The sequence below is a fragment of the Mizuhopecten yessoensis genome, unplaced genomic scaffold (genome assembly GCF_002113885.1).
Source record: "Mizuhopecten yessoensis strain PY_sf001 unplaced genomic scaffold, ASM211388v2 scaffold10649, whole genome shotgun sequence".
In the NCBI taxonomy this organism is placed as follows: Eukaryota; Metazoa; Mollusca; class Bivalvia; order Pectinida; family Pectinidae; genus Mizuhopecten; species Mizuhopecten yessoensis.
The window spans coordinates 319,584-337,071 of record NW_018408652.1 but is presented as its reverse complement, the minus strand read 5'-3'; the positions used below and the strand labels follow the sequence as shown (position 1 = coordinate 337,071).

General features: G+C 37.7%; 1 protein-coding gene across 1 annotated transcript in view; it reads left to right on the top strand.

Moving 5' to 3' along the window:
• LOC110461670 (fatty acid desaturase 2-like) overlaps positions 1–17,488 on the top strand; it is a 79,406-nt gene that overhangs the window by 21,328 nt on the left and 40,590 nt on the right. The window contains exons 7-9 of the mRNA XM_021515242.1: positions 4,213–4,278; positions 8,187–8,247; positions 17,411–17,487. Of these exons, the coding sequence (XP_021370917.1) occupies positions 4,213–4,278; positions 8,187–8,247; positions 17,411–17,487 (204 nt within the window). The remainder of the gene's footprint in view (positions 1–4,212; positions 4,279–8,186; positions 8,248–17,410; position 17,488) is intronic.

Sequence of the window (17,488 nt, the reverse complement as noted above, 5' to 3'; positions counted from 1 at the left end):
ATGTCATTGTGTGACTTTGTGAGCTTCTTTAGTCCAAATCACGCGGCGTGATCAAGCCAAGCCGGAGTTTTTCAAACAAATAATCTCAACGGATACTCTAAGTTCAGCCACATTAATTTTCCACGTTGGCATTTTGATTTCGCCATTGACTGAGATGCCACGCTTAACGCAAATTCAGAGGGGTAGAGCAATTGCGATGTTGATGGATGGTCATAGCCAAACTGCTGTCGCACGGCAGTTTGGTGTTGGCCCGTGTACAATTAACCGTCTCTGTACACGTTTCCGTGCTACTGGGTTAGTTTCCGATCGTCCCAGGAGTGGTCGTCCGTGTGTAACGACCGCACATGTGTAACGACCGCATGACAAGACAGGGCAATTCGATTGTAGCACTTGCGCAACAGATTCAAGACTGCTGTAGAGACTGCGTCGCATACCTTAGGTACTCATGGCAGACCCATTAGTCCTCAAACTGCCAGGAACCACTTGCGTGTCGAGAGAATCATTGCGCGCCGACCTTATGTCGACCACCTCTGACACCACGGAGGCGGCGAGTGCGTCTTGACTGGATACGCAGACATGGTTGAATAGGTTTGGGATGGGTCGATGGAGGCGTGTGATGGTTACCGACGAGTCTAGATTCTGTCTGTATCACACAGACGGAAGAAAAAGGGTATATCGCGTTTCGTCGACGCATGCTTGGTTGAACGGGATAGATTCGGTGGGGCTTCTGTAATGGTTTGGGGAGGCATCTCCCATGGAGTAAAATCCCCCTTAGTGGTCCTGGATCAAAACCTCAATGCCGGTCGATATAAAGACCAGATCCTCCAACCTCCAACCACATGTCCTTCCACTTCTCAGACGTCATAACCTAATTTTCGAGCAAGACAATGCTCGACCGCATGTTGCCAGAGTCTGTCGTGATTTTCTCACTGCAAACAACATTCAGCCTTCCCTTAAGGCGAATAAATGTTCTCATGAATTCAATGCATAGGAGAATCCGTGCAGGGATTCATGCAACAGGTGCCCACACCAGGTACTGAAGTGTCATTTTGTTTTTCGCGGGTATCCCACTTTGAGTAGCTACTGATGACATGAGTGATGTCACACAGACTTTTGTTCTACAGTTTTGTAAAGAGTAGACTTGTCCCTTCATATTGATATAAAATTTTGTACAAATTTCTCAAAATATCATAGGCTATTGATTGCATAATTTAATTGTGAGTTTCTTTTTTTGTTCAGTATATTACCTGATATAGGCCAAATGTGGTATATATTATCCGATATAGGCCAAATATGGTATGTATTACCTGATATAGGTCAAATGTGGTAAGTATTACCTGATACAGGCCAAATGTGGTACTTATTACCTAATATAGGCCAAATGTAGTATATATAACCTGAATGTGGTCACATGTGGTATGTATTACCTGATATAGGCCAAATGTAGTATATATAACCTGATATAGGTCAAATGTGGTATGTATTACCTGATATAGGTCAAATGTGGTATGTATTACCTGATATAGGCCAAATGTGGTATGTATTACCTGATATAGATCAAATGTGGAACATTTTACCTGATATAGGTCAAATGTGGTATGTATTACCTGATATAGGCCAAATGTAGTATATATAACCTGATATAGGTCAAATGTGGTACGTATTACCTGATATAGGCCAAATGTGGTATATATTACCCGATATAGGCCAAATGTGGTATGTATTACCTGATATAGGCCAAATGTAGTACTTATTACCTGATATAAGCCAAATGTGGTATGTATTTAAGGAATGATTTTTATTTTTTCAACATTTATGAGGTCATAACAACAATGGATTTATGGACATATTGCCAAAAACCCATTGTTGTTATGACCTCATAAATGTTGAAAAAATAAATATCATTCCTTATATTTACATTGACGAATCCTTTCAGTGGATCGATATAACAACGAATAAAACAAATAAACAGGGTTTGTTCCTGCTTATACACGGGTGCAACGCAGTGGCGAGAACAGTGTTTTTTCGCGGGGAAATGTGACACTATCGTGAGAGATCTTAGCAACCGTCAGCAACAATAACACAGCAAAATGTAGTTCCATATTCAATGTTTATTTGTAGCACAGGACACGTGAATACGTGGATATTTCACAAAGCACAGTTCAATAATATTTTAAAATGTAAGAATTAAGCATCTAGTTCGGTCGTTCCGAGTGAGTAGTTTTTGTAGTGTATTACTACGCTGTGTGATCAGGTTATTATCAGTAACCACGTGCTGAGATTCTATGAACACCTGTGTTATGCATTTATGAATGTAATTTTTGTCAATGGGTCTAAGCATACAGAATGTAAATATTACCTGATATAGGTCAAATGTGGTACGTATTACCTGATACAGGTAAAATGTGGTATGTATTACCTGATATAGGTCAAATGTGGTCATTTTACCTGATATAGGTCAAATGTGGTATGTATGACCTGATATAGGCGAAATGTGGTACTTATTACCTGATATAAGCCAAATGTGGTATGTATTACCTTATACAGGCCAAATGTGGTATGTATTACCTGATATAGATCAAATGTGGTACTTATTACCTGATACAGGTCAAATGTGGTATGTATTACCTGATATAGGTCAAATGTGGTACGTATTACCTGATACAGGTCAAATGTGGTATGTATTGCCTGATATAGGTCAAATGTGGTCATTTTACCTGATATAGGTCAAATGTGGTATGTATTACCTGATATAGGCCAAATGTGGAATGTATTACCTGATATAGGTCAAATGTGGAATGTATTACCTGATATAGGTCAAATGCGGTATGTATTTCCTGATACAGGCCAAATGTGGTATGTATTACCTGATATAGGTCAAATGCGGTATGTATTTCCTGATACAGGCCAAATGTGGTATGTATTACCTGATATAGGTCAAATGTGGAATGTATTACCTGATATAGGTCAAATGTGGTACGTATTACCCGATATAGGCCAAATGTGGTATGTATAACCTGATATAGGTCAAATGTGATACGTTTTACCTGATATAGGTCAAATGTGGTATGTATTACCTGATATAGGCCAAATGTGGTACTTATTACCGGATATAAGCCAAATGTGGTACTTATTACCTGATATAAGCCAAATGTGGTATATATTACCTGATATAGGTATAGGCCAAATGGGGTACTTATTACCAGGTCAAATGTGTTATGTATTACCTGATATAGGTCAAATGTGGTACGTTTTACCTGATATAGGTCAAATGTGGTATGTATTACCTGATATAGGCCAAATGGGGTACTTATTACCTGATATAAGCCAAATGTGGTATAAATTACCTGATATAGTATAGGTGTGGTAACTGATCTATGTAGTAAGCCAAATGTGGTATAAATTACCTGATATAGGCCAAATGTGGTACGTATTACCTGATACAGGCCAAATGTGGTATGTATTACCTGATATAGGTCAAATGTGGTATGTATTACCTGATATAGGTCAAATGCGGTATGTATTTCCTGATACAGGCCAAATGTGGTATCTATTACCTGATATAGGTCAAATGTGGTATGTATGACCTGATATAGGTCAAATGTGATACGTATTAACCTGATATAGGCCAAATGTGGTATATATTACCCGATATAGGTCAAATGCGGTATGTATTACCTGATATAGGCCAAATGTGGTACTTATTACCTGATATAGGCCAAATGAGGTATGTATTACCTGATATAGGTCAAATGTGGTACGTATTACCTGATACAGGCCACATGTGGTATGTATTACCTGATATAGGTCAATTGGGTATGTATTACCTGATATAGGTCATTTGTGGTACATATTACCTGATACAGGCCAATGTGGTACATATTACCTGATACAGGCCAAATGTGGTACGTATTACCTGATACAGGCCAAATGTGGTATAAATTACCTGATATAGGCCAAATGTTGTACGTATTACCTGATACAGGCCAAATGTGGTATGTATTACCTGATATAGGCCAAATGTCACAGGTTGATAATTTAGAGATGTAGTATGAATGACCTATTTCTGAGGATTTTATTTAAGTATTTTTTGAGTCATGTTACAACACATACTACAGTAATCTAAGCTACCCTGTAGCTAGGGCCACACCAGTATTATATAGGGGACCATTATACAAAGAAGCTTACTAATTAATTCTGTTTTATTTTCAGATAGATAAGGACCCTGATGTAGCAATGGATAAATTGTTTGTAGTTGGAGAAGTGATGCCAGTACAGGTAATGAGAAATGAGCATGTCACTTTCTCTTCTTCCTGTCTATAGAGCTGTAGGTTTTGCTGTTGAGAGTATATTTTATGCTCTTCCACAAATTGTTCTGGACAAAGTATTTTACAGTTGTCTGTAGGTATGGCCTGGACATAGTGTTTTACAGTTGTCTGTAGGTATGGCCTGCATGAACTTAGTGTTTTACAGTTGTCTGTAGTTATAGCCTGAACATAGTGTTTTACAGTTGTCTGTAGGTATAGCCTGGACAAAGTGTTTTACAGTTGTCTGTAGGTATGGCCTGGACATAGTGTTTTACAGTTGTCTGTAGGTATGGCCTGCATGAACATAGTGTTTTACAGTTGTCTGTAGTTATAGCCTGAACATAGTGTTTTACAGTTGTCTGTAGGTATAGCCTGGACAAAGTGTTTTACAGTTGTCTGTAGGTATGGCCTGGACATAGTGTTTTACAGTTGTCTGTAGGTATGGCCTGCATGAACATAGTGTTTTACAGTTGCCTGTAGTTATAGCCTGAACATAGTGTTTTACAGTTGTCTGTAGGTATAGCCTGGACATAGTGTTTTACAGTTGTCTGTAGGTATGGCCTGGACATAGTATTATACAGTTGTCTGTAGGTATGGCCTGGACATAGTGTTTTACAGTTGTAGGTATGGCCTGCTTGTCAAGTATTTGCATTTACATGCATATGTGCCTTAATGAGTATGAATGTGTTGTGCAACATTTTTGTGACTTTGACCTATGACCCTAACCTCTATGACATTGCCTTAATTCTTAAGGACTTCTCACCCTTCGTGAGAACATTTTTTTGTTTGTCGTATTTTCATGTCATCATTTCCGTATTGCATATCGGGTATTTCAATACCGTAGTGTAAATTATAGAAACACTGGGTAAACGAAAGTACAGGTGATTACCGATGACATGTAACACTTAATATTGAGACTTAACTGGGAAATGTGTAATCACACGTACTTCGTAAATAAAGATTCTGATACAAAGACATAAACTGACTCACAGAAAAACACTGACATGAGACCAGACAACTTAAAGGTCATATATGAAGCGCATGGAATGCGGACTGATGCATTTTGTGTACCGACCTCTCATGTGCATATCACATGCTTACAACAGTTCACAAGATGAAGGTCGTTATGATTTTTGCTATTGAGCGATTTACACTCTGTTGAGTAAATCGTTTTCATAAATGCGGTACACTGACTCTGTTAAAATTGTGTTCTGTAAAAATATTAAGATCCCTATGAAAATGCATGTGATATGCACATGAGAATGGGAGTGAGATGTCAGTGTCTCACAGAAATATTCCCAGTGGGACAGATTTTGACTGATATTAATATTAATTTTGAAGTATGGAATGAATTTCGAAGTTATGTAATGTTTGTCTCAGTTTAATAATCTACACAGTACAAGATTTAATGATCTAGTATGAAGTACACTGTTTACTGATCTATGTAGTTCACTGTTTACTGATCTATGTAGTTCACTGTTCAATGATCTATGTAGTACACTGTTAACTGATCTATGGAGTACACTGTTAACTGATCTATGTAGAACACTGTTTACTGATCTATGTAGTTCACTGTTTAATGATCTATGTAGTACACTGTTTACTGATCTATGTAATACACTGTTCATTGATCTATGTAGTACACTGTTTAATGATCTATGTAGTACACTGTTAACTGATCTATGTAGTACACTGTTTAATGATTTATGTAGTACACTGTTCAATGATCTATGTATTACACTGTTCAATGATCTATGAAGTACACTGTTTAATTATCTATGTAGTACACTGTTCACTGATCTATGCAGTACACTGTTTACTGACCTATGAAGTACACTGTTCAATGATCTATGAAGTACACTGTTAACTGATCTATGTAGTACACTGTTCAATGATCTATGTATTACACTGTTCAATGATCTATGAAGTACACTGTTTAATGATCTATGTAGAACACTGTTTACTGATCTATGTAGTACACTGTTTACTGATCTATGTAGTACACTGTTAACTGATCTATGGAGTACACTGTTAACTGATCTATGTAGAACACTGTTTATTGATCTATGAAGTACACTGTTCAATGATCTATGTAGTACACTGTTTAATTATCTATGTAGTACACTGTTCACTGATCTATGCAGTACACTGTTTACTGATCTATGAAGTACACTGTTCAATGATCTATGTAGTTCACTGTTTACTGATCTATGTAGTACAATGTTTACTGATCTATGAAGTACACTGTTCAATGATCTATGTATTACACTGTTCAATGATCTATGAAGTACACTGTTAACTGATCTATGTAGTACACTGTTCAATGATCTATGTAGTACACTGTTCAATGATCTATGTAGTACACTGTTTACTGATCTATGTAGTACACTGTTAACTGATCTATGTAATACACTGTTTAATGATCTATGTAGTACACTGTTAACTGATCTATGTAGTACACTGTTTAATGATCTATGTAGTACACTGTTCAATGATCTATGTAGTACACTGTTTACTGATCTATGTAGTACACTGTTTACTGATCTATGTAGTACACTGTTCAATGATATATGAAGTACACTGTTTACTTATCTATGTAGTTCACTGTTTAACGATCTGTGTGGTACACTGTTTACTGATCTATGTAGTACACTGTTTACTGATCTATGTAGTACACCGTTAAATGATCTATGTAGTTCACTGTTTAAGGATCTATGTAGTTCACTGTTTAAGGATCTATGTAGTTCATTGTTTACTGATCTATGAAGTACACTGTTCAATGATCTATGTAGAACACTGTTTACTGATCTATGTAGTACACTGTTTAATGATCTATGTAGTACACTGTTCAATGATCTATATAGTACACTGTTCAATGATCTATGTAGTACACTGTTTACTGATCTATGTAGTATACTGTTAACTGATCTATGGAATACACTGTTCAATTATCTATGTAGTACACTGTTCAATGATCTATGTAGTACACTGTTCAATGATATATGTAGTTCACTGTTTAACGATCTATGTAGTACACTGTTCAATGATCTATGTAGTACACTGTTTACTGATCTTTGTAGTACACTGTTTACTGATCTATGTAGTACACTGTTTACTGATCTATACAGTTCACTGTTTACTGATCTATGTAGAACACTGTTTACTGATCTATGTAGTACACTGTTTACTGATCTATGTAGTTCACTGATTAACAATCTATGTAGTACACTGTTTACTGATCTATGTAGTACACTGTTTAATGATCTATGAAGTACACTGTTCAATGATCTATGTAGTACACTGTTTACTGATCTATGTAGTACACTGTTTACTGATCTATGTAGTACACTGTTCAATGATCTATGTAGAACACTGTTTACTGATCTATGTAGTACACTGTTCAATGATCTATGTAGTACACTGTTTACTGATCTATGTAGTTCACTGATTAACAATCTATATAGTACACTGTTTAATGATCGATGTAGTACACTGTTCAATGATCTATGTAGTACACTGTTTACTGATCTATGTAGAACACTGTTTACAGATATGTAGTACACTGTTTACTGATATATATAGTACACTGTTTAATGATCTATGTAGTACACTGTTAAATGATCTATGTAGTACACTGTTTACTGATCTATGAAGTACACTGTTAAATGAACTACATATAGTACACTGTTTAAAGATCTATTGGTACGATGTTTAATAATTAATTTGACATAATACAATGTTTTATGAACTTTATGGTACATGGTTTAAATAACTATTAGTACACTGTTTAATGATCTATGAGTGCAATGATTTATGTAGTACACTGTATATCTATAGCTATATAACATACACTTACCTATTTTCACATATCTATTCCAGGTTGCAAAAACAAGGAGTAAATCCATGCCATTCAACCTGCAGCATAAATATTTTTTTATAAGTAAGTTGAATTATTATTTACTGATACATTTAACATAGGCTTACAAAATATAAATATCTGGTATTTTAACTCACAGGGCAAGTGAGCTTTAGCTGTGATGTGATGTCTGCGTCTGTCAAGTTTTCCTTTAAACTACTGAAGTTCTGCTAAAGAAAGGAAAGGCATAGAATCATGATATTTAATGGTGGCTTCTTTAGTTAAACCCTGACAAAGTCACAGGGGTCAGATTTATCAAAATCTTCACACGAAACCTTCATATTGGAGAACCAAAAGGCCTTGTGTGGTGATATTTAGCTGGTAGCTTCTAGAGATGTAGTTATACAAAGTTTGATATTTTGATATTCAAGGTCACAGGGGTCAAATGTACTAAAAACTTCAATTATTTCTTCTGAATAGCCAAGATGACTAGGGTAATTATATTTGGCCAGTAGCAGGGTTGAAGGGCTACCAACTTTTTTTAAGGAATGACCTTGACCAATTTTCTAGGTCACAGCGGTCAAATGTGTTATAATCTCTAAATAACTTCTTTTCAATAGCCAGAAGTCACCAGGTGATAATATATGGGATTAAGGGAAACCAAATTTGCTTAATTGAATGACCTTGTTAGACTTTACATGTCACTTGGGTCAAATATATTAAAACCTTTACAGGTCACTTGGGTCAAATGTATTAAAACCTTGTAACAGGTTACTTTGAATAACCAAGAGTCATAGGTCAAGAATATTTAGTCTATAGCTTTATTAAGGCTATTTAAAAGTGTAAGATTAATAGCAGGTGAGTGATACAGGCCCCATTGGACCTCTTGTTATTAGTTATACCCCCGCAACAAGTTTAGGGAGAGTATACTGGAAACACCCTGTCTGTCTGTCTGTCTGTCTGGATGTCTGTCTGTCGTCCGCAGTAACTTGTGCGGAAAACTCCTTCTTAATTAACAGGTGGATTTCATTGAAACTTTGTATGAATTATCAGTATCTTATGTAGTTGTGGACCGGCATTTTAATTTGGGATTTCAACCCTTTTTGATGGAGTTATGCCCCTTTTTGCGTAATACTTGTCCGCACAACTCCTCCTTAATTAACAGGTGGATTTCATTGAACCTTTGCATGAATGATCGGTATCTTATGTGGTTGTGCACCGGCATTTTAATTTGGGATTTCGACCCTTTTTGATGGAGTTATGCCCCTTTAACAAAAATATTATTTATCCTGCTAAATACGTTGAAGTATAACTTTCAAATAAACATAACTTGGCGGAAGCGGGGGTATTAGTCAGCCATCCTGGCGACGCTCTAGTAATTATAATATAACAAAAAATGTTGCATAGTTATAAAGCAGCAAGATTGTGGATGCTCCTCCTCCCTCAAGTCTTCAAGGAAAATCATCTGTACTGATAGTATTACTGGTCACAGTGACACTGATTAGTCAGCTGAAATACAGTTAAATTATTTTGTGTATTGAACCACAGCACAATGACAATAAATAACACTAAACTACACAGTGATATCACTTAACACAGTGATATAGCCAGAAATAACACTTAACACAGTGATATAGCCAGAAATAACACTTAACACAGTGATATAGCCAGAAATAACACTAAACACAGTGATATAGCCAGAAATAACACTAAACACAGTGATATAGCCAGAAATAACACTAAACACAGTGATATAGCCAGAAATAACACTAAACACAGTGATATAGCCAGAAATAACACTAAACACAGTGATATAGCCAGAAATAACACTAAACACAGTGATATAGCCAGAAATAACACTAAACACAGTGATATAGCCAGAAATAACACTAAACACAGTGATATAGCCAGAAATAACACTAAACACAGTGATATAGCCAGAAATAACACTAAACACAGTGATATAGCCAGAAATAACACTAAACACAGTGATATAGCCAGAAATAACACTAAACACAGTGATATAGCCAGAAATAACACTAAACACAGTGATATAGCCAGAAATAACACTAAACACAGTGATATAGCCAGAAATAACACTAAACACAGTGATATAGCCAGAAATAACACTAAACACAGTGATATAGCCAGAAATAACACTAAACACAGTGATATAGCCAGAAATAACACTAAACACAGTGATATAGCCAGAAATAACACTAAACACAGTGATATAGCCAGAAATAACACTAAACACAGTGATATAGCCAGAAATAACACTAAACACAGTGATATAGCCAGAAATAACACTAAACACAGTGATATAGCCAGAAATAACACTAAACACAGTGATATAGCCAGAAATAACACTAAACACAGTGATATAGCCAGAAATAACACTAAACACAGTGATATAGCCAGAAATAACACTAAACACAGTGATATAGCCAGAAATAACACTAAACACAGTGATATAGCCAGAAATAACACTAAACACAGTGATATAGCCAGAAATAACACTAAACACAGTGATATAGCCAGAAATAACACTAAACACAGTGATATAGCCAGAAATAACACTAAACACAGTGATATAGCCAGAAATAACACTAAACACAGTGATATAGCCAGAAATAACACTAAACACAGTGATATAGCCAGAAATAACATTAAACACAGTGATATAGCCAGAAATAATGATACGTTGACCAATATGTCAATGAAAATAATGTTTATTAGTTAAAGTCTGATATCAAGAAGTTGGCATTTCATTTAAAATATATTTTATATATAAGTCATTCCACAATTTATTCCAACATATAAAAGGTTAATTTTAAAAATACAATTTGGGATTGACAGATTCAGAAAGTGGCCAATGCATTACTAGGATCAAAGGGGAATGACTCATGTAATGTTGTTTCCTCGGGTATAATGACATCAGAACAAAACAATAGAGAGACGACTATGTTCTAATCAGTTATTTTATAGAAGTTACGTATACAATAAAACTAATTATCAGGTTTTTAGCTCACCTGGTTTAAAGGAGTGGTGAGCTTACTGTGGCTGGCATTTTTTAGCCACAAGAAGTGAAAATTTCAACTTTAATTTATTTGCCAATTTCTGTTATGAACATCATATATTGGTTACTTTAAGGGCTATCTTTTTTGGTGTAGATTTTCCCAATTTGCATGGGTAGATTCCCTACCATCGCAAGGAAACTGCGTTGCTATGCAGAAATAGCCAAAATATGGTGTTTTGGACAGTTAATTATAACATGCAACAATAAAAGCCTCCACATCTGACAAACAACAGTTTCTTTCTAGGAATGAACACTGGTATAACAATGGTTAAGCATGTCAAATATTTATTTGTTTTTTGCATGCGGAGGCTTTCAAAAATTGAAGAGTGTTTAGTAAATTTCCTTCAAAATGGCCAATTTTCAACCAAACAATGCACAACAGATGATATTCACGCAATTTATAATGAAAATGTGGATTTATATCTTTCTTTGTGTAGAATGAATTTGAAATTTCATATTTGCGCATTTATTCCAGATTACGAATATAGCAACTAATTCTAAATCCCTGATGCGGCCGGAAATGACCATTAACGCCCCTAGTCCTTTGGTGTAGAGTGTCTTTGGGCAGATTTTGTGTAAATGGAGCAGATGGCCCCACTGGGGCCAGATCGAGGGGCAGGGCCTATTAAGGGAAATTTATGTAATTTTTTTAAGATCTTTCATTCTGTACAAATGGACGATTTTAACCAAATTTTGTCTTGATCTTCCTTGGGCAAAGGGGACTTAATTTTGAATAATTGAAGGGATTTTAACCATATTTGGTGCTGTGCAACCTTTGGTAAATTGTATTACATGTATAAACAGATGTCATGGTACCCCAGAGGGTAAGTGGTGGTTAATTTTTAGATATTTTTCTGTCTTCAGATTCAGATTTGACAAATCTTTGAGCAGTTGTTCACTTTTATGTAACTTGTGGGTGTGTTTCCCCTTGGGGCAGAAGGGGCATGACCCAAAGAAGTAAATCTTAAAATCCTTTTTGTTCTAACAAAAGAAGGGATCTGAACTAAATTTGGTAAAGATCCTTGGCCCAATAGGATTCAACATTATACTATAAGCCATGCCCTCACTAAAATGGGTACAGGGATGGGACTCGTTAATGTAAGTGTGTTGCGGAGAGACAGCAAATTTGGAAATATTGCAGTGTTAAATGAGAATATTTTGATTGCTTAAGTATTCAAGTGAGCGATATGTACAGGCCCTCCAGGCCTCTTGTTTATTATTATTATTAAAATAAATCATTTGAGAATTGCAAGATGCGATGTTATAGGCAAAAGACACAGACATCAAATCTTTATCATATATTGTAATTTCAAAATGTAGTATAAAATACATTATGGAAGGATTGAGATATCAATCACACTATTCCAGAAAGGATGAAATCAACACTGAAGATAAACACAGGGGTTTACCATAAAAACGCCAACTAAAATATAAAGACAAAATCAAAATCAGTTAAACCTAGCTAAATTAGTTTTGTGCAACAGTGTGCGTATGTGGGTGGAGGGTTTATTTTAACAGTGTGTGTGTGTGTGTAGGGGGTGGAGGGCTTATTATATTAACAGTGTGTGTGTAGGGGTGGAGGGCTTATATTAACAGTGTGTGTGTGTGTGTGTGGCTTATATTAACAGTGTGTGTGTGTGTGGGGCTTATATTAACAGTGTGTGTGTGTGTAGGGCTTATATTACCAGTGTGCGTGTGTGGGTGGAGGGTTTATTTTAATAGTGTGTGTGTGTGTGTAGGGGGTGGAGGGCTTATATTAACAGTGTGTGTGTGTGTGTAGGGCTTATATTACCAGTGTGCGTATGTGGGTGGAGGGTTTATTTTAATAGTGTGTGTGTGTGTGTAGGGGGTGGAGGGCTTAATATATTAACAGGGTGTGTGTGTGTGTAGGGCTTATATTAACAGTGTGTGTGTGTGTAGGGCTTATGTTAACAGATTGTGTGTGTGTAAGGCTTATATTAACTGTGTGTGTGTACAGGGTGTAGGGCTTATATTAACAGTGTGTGTGTGTGTGTGTAGGGCTTATATTAACAGTGTGTGTGTGTGTGCAGGGCTTATATTAACAGTGTGTGTGTGTGTGTGTGTGTGTGTAGGGCTTATATTAGCAGTGTGTGTGTGTAGGGCTTATATTAACAGTGTGTGTGTGTATGGGGTGGAGGGCTTATAATAACAGTGTGTGTTTGTGTAGGGCTTATATTAACAGTGTGTGTGTAGGGTGTGTATCTACGGGCTTATATTAACAGTGTGTGTGTGTGTGTGTAGGGCTTATATTAACAGTTTGTGTGTGTGTGTGTAGGGCTTATATTAAAAGTGTGTGTGTAGAGGGTGTAGGGCTTACATTAACAGTGTGTGTGTGTGTGTGTAGAGCTATATTAGCAGTGTGTGTAGGGGTTGGGGGGCTTATATTAACAGTGTGTGTGTAGGGTGTGTATCTAAGGGCTTATATTAACAGTGTGTGTGTGTGTGTAGGGCTTATATTAACAGTGTGTGTGTAGGGGGTGTAGGGCTAACATTAACAGTGTGTGTGTAGGGCTTATATTAACAGTGTGTGTGTGTGTGTAGGGGGTGGAGGGATTATATTAACAGTGTGTGTGTGTAGGGGGTGGAGGGCTTAGATTAACAGTGTGTGTGTGTGTAGGGCTTATATTACCAGTGTGTGTGTAGGGGGTGTAGGGCTTACATTAACAGTGTGTGTGTAGGGGGTGTAGGGCTTACATTAACAGTGTGTGTGTGTGTGTGTGTGTGTGTGTGTGTGTGTGTGTGTGTGTGTGGGGCTTATATTAACAGTGTGTGTAGGGAGTGGAGGGCTTATATTAACAGTGTGTGTGTGTAGGGCTTATATTAACAGTGTGTGTGTGTAGGGCTTATATTACCAGTGTGTGTGTAGGGGGTGTAGGGCTTACATTAACAGTGTGTGTGTGTGTGTGTGTGTGTGTGTGTGTGGGGCTTATATTAACAGTGTGTGTGTGTGTGTGTAGGGCTTATATTAACCGTGTGCGTAGGGAGTGGAGGGCTTATATTAACAGTGTGTGTGTGTACGGGGTAAAGGACTTATATTAACAGTGTGTGTGTGTACGGGGTAAAGGACTTATATTAACAGTGTGTGTGTAGGGGGTAAAGGACTTATATTAACACATAGGTGTAAACCTCTGAAACCTCCAATGAGGGAGATCTCCCTCATTCCACATTTCCAATGAGGGAGAATGCGAATAGAACTGATTTGCTCAATTTATCCTTCCCTTTTAATGTATCAAAATAGTTCCAAAAACATTCATTTGATTCAGACACTCCTGTTATGATCATTGCACACACCCTGCAGTAACTGGGAGATCATTTGACCGCAGGATGTAGATTTTGAGTTTGTGTGAGTTTGGACTGGAACGAGGGAGTTTCGAGGAAGATTGGTAACTTTTGGTTAAAATGAGGGAGTCTCGCTCCCTCCTTATGAGGGAGGGTTGACAGCTATGTTAACAGTGTGTGTGTGTAGGGGGGGGAGGGCTTATTTATATTAACAGTGTGTTTGTGTGTGTGTAGGGCTTATATTAACAGTGTGTGTGTGTGTGCAGGGCTTATATTAACAGTGTGTGTGTGTGTGCAGGGCTTATATTAACAGTGTGTGTGTGTGTGTAGGGGGTGGAGGGCTTATATTTACAGTGTGTGTAGGGGGAGGGCTTATATTAACAGAGTGTGTATGTGTGTAGGGGGTGGAGGGCTTATATTAACAGTGTGTGTGGGGGGTGGGGGGCTTATATTAACAGTGTGTGTGTGTGTGTAGGGGGGGGAGGGCTTATTATATTAACAGTGTGTGTGTAGGGGGGGAGGGCTTATATTAACAGTGTGTGTGTGTGTGCAGGGCTTATATTAACAGTGTGTGTGTGTGTGTAGGGGGTGGAGGGCTTATATTAACAGAGTGTGGGTGTGTGTAGGGGGTGGAGGGCTTATATTAACAGTGTGTGTGGGGGGTGGGGGGCTTATATTAACAGTGTGTGTGTGTGTGTGTAGGGCTTATATTAACCGTGTGCGTAGGGAGTGGAGGGCTTATATTAACAGTGTGTGTGTGCAGGGCTTATATTAACAGTGTGTGTGTGTGTGTAGGGGGTGGAGGGCTTATATTAACAGAGTGATTAACAGTGTGTGTGTGGGGCTTATATTAACAGTGTGTGTGTGTGTGTGTGGGTGGAGGGCTTATATTAACAGTGTGTGTAGGGGGTGGAGGGCTTATATTTACAGTGTGTGTAGGGGGAGGGCTTATATTAACAGAGTGTGTGGGTGTGTGGGGGGGGGGGGGCTTATATTAACAGAGTGTGTGTGTGTAGGGGATGGGGGGCTTATATTAACAGAGTGTGTGTGTGTGGAGGGGGGGGGGCTTATATTAACAGAATGTGTGTGTGTAGGGGGTGGAGGGCTTATATTTACAGTGTGTGTAGGGGGAGGGCTTATATTAACAGAGTGTGTGTGGGTGTAGGGGGTGGAGGGCTTATATTAACAGTATGTGTGGGGGGGAGGGCTTATATTAACAGAGTGTGTATGTGTGTAGGGGGTGGAGGGCTTATATTATCAGAGTGTGTGTGTGTGTAGGGGGTGGAGGGCTTATATTTACAGTGTGTGTAGGGGGAGGGCTTATATTAACAGAGTGTGTGGGTGTAGGGGTGGAGGGCTTATATTAACAGTGTGTGTAGGGGGTGGAGGGCTTATATTTACAGTGTGTGTAGGGGGAGGGCTTATATTAACAGAGTGTGTGTGTGTGTAGGGGGTGGAGGGCTTATATTAACAGTGTGTGCGTTTTTAGGGGTGATGGGTGGGTGGCTTGTAACCCTCTGAGGGAGAATGTGTGTGTATTGGAGGTGTGATTGAGGTGGATGATGGTGGGTGATCACATTTATAGACCTTGGTGCTCTCCCCTTACGAAAATCCTGCATTCATCCTTTCAACTTGTTCTAGAAAATGGAAAGGTCAGAGTTCTAATATATGGCAAGTAACTTGCAGCCTTGGAGACAGCTATACATTTTAAATGACCTGGACTGATGTTCAAGACCGTCCCCATTTAAAGGGATTTTGTCTGTCGGTAATAACAGATATTACCCCTCATCATATTTCAACCAAGTTTCCTGTAAGGCATCCTCGGGATTTGGTAATCAAATAGTATATAAAGAAAGGGCATTGCCTGCCCCCATGGAGGCTGAGAGATGGAGCTCAAATAAGGATAATTTTGCAGTATTTTTAGCCCACCATCTGATGATCGTGGGCTATTCAAATTACCCTGCATCCATGGTCTATGGTCCGTCTGTCATTTGAATTTGAGAGTTAAAGTTTGTTAGCACTAATTCTCAGAACTTACTAGAGGATCTTTCTCGAATTTAACGTGAAGGTTCTCCATGGTCTCTAGTTATGCATATCAAATTTTCAGGATGATTGGAAAACTAAGATGGCCAACTGGCAGCCATCTTTAATGTGAGAGTAAAGTTTGTTAGCGCTATTTCTCAGAAAGTGCTGGAGAGATATCTTTCCCAACTTTCAAATGAATGTTCCCCATGGTCCCTAGTTATGCATATTACTTTTTGGTACTGGCCACAAAATCAAGATGGTCGTTGACTTTTTATTTGAACGACTTCTTCTTAAGAACTGCACACCTAGAAATATGATATTTTGGCCAGGAAATTTTCAAGGTCATAGGGGTCAAATATATAAAAACCTTCGAAAAACTTCTTCTGAATAACCAGGAGGCCCATGGTTATGATACTTGGCCAGTAGGTACCTCACATTAAGTGCTATAAACTTTCATCAAATAATGTCCTTGGCCTACATTCAAGATCACAAGGGTTAAATATGTTACATTAACCTTTAAACAACTTCTTCTTAATAACCAAAAGACCTAGAACAATGATATTGTGGAGGCCAAGTGTGGTGATATTTGACTAATAGCATGCTGAGATAGTATAAAGTTTCATTTAGTTTAGAACATTCCTTACCCAAGGAGACTCAACGGATGGAAATATTTGCAAAATTAATTTTATGGAGAACTTTTTCTCATGATTGCTCAAATATCCAGGTGATCGATGCAAGCTCTCTGGGCCTCTTGTTTTCCTATACAAGTATAGGGATTTCTTTCACAACTAATTATATATGTGTTTATTTCTAAGATGATCAAGCAGATTTCTTTTTTTTCAGTTGGCCCCCCTCTACTGTTTCCAGTATACTTCCAATTTATGTTGTTCCGACATATCTACACCCGCAGACTGTCTATAG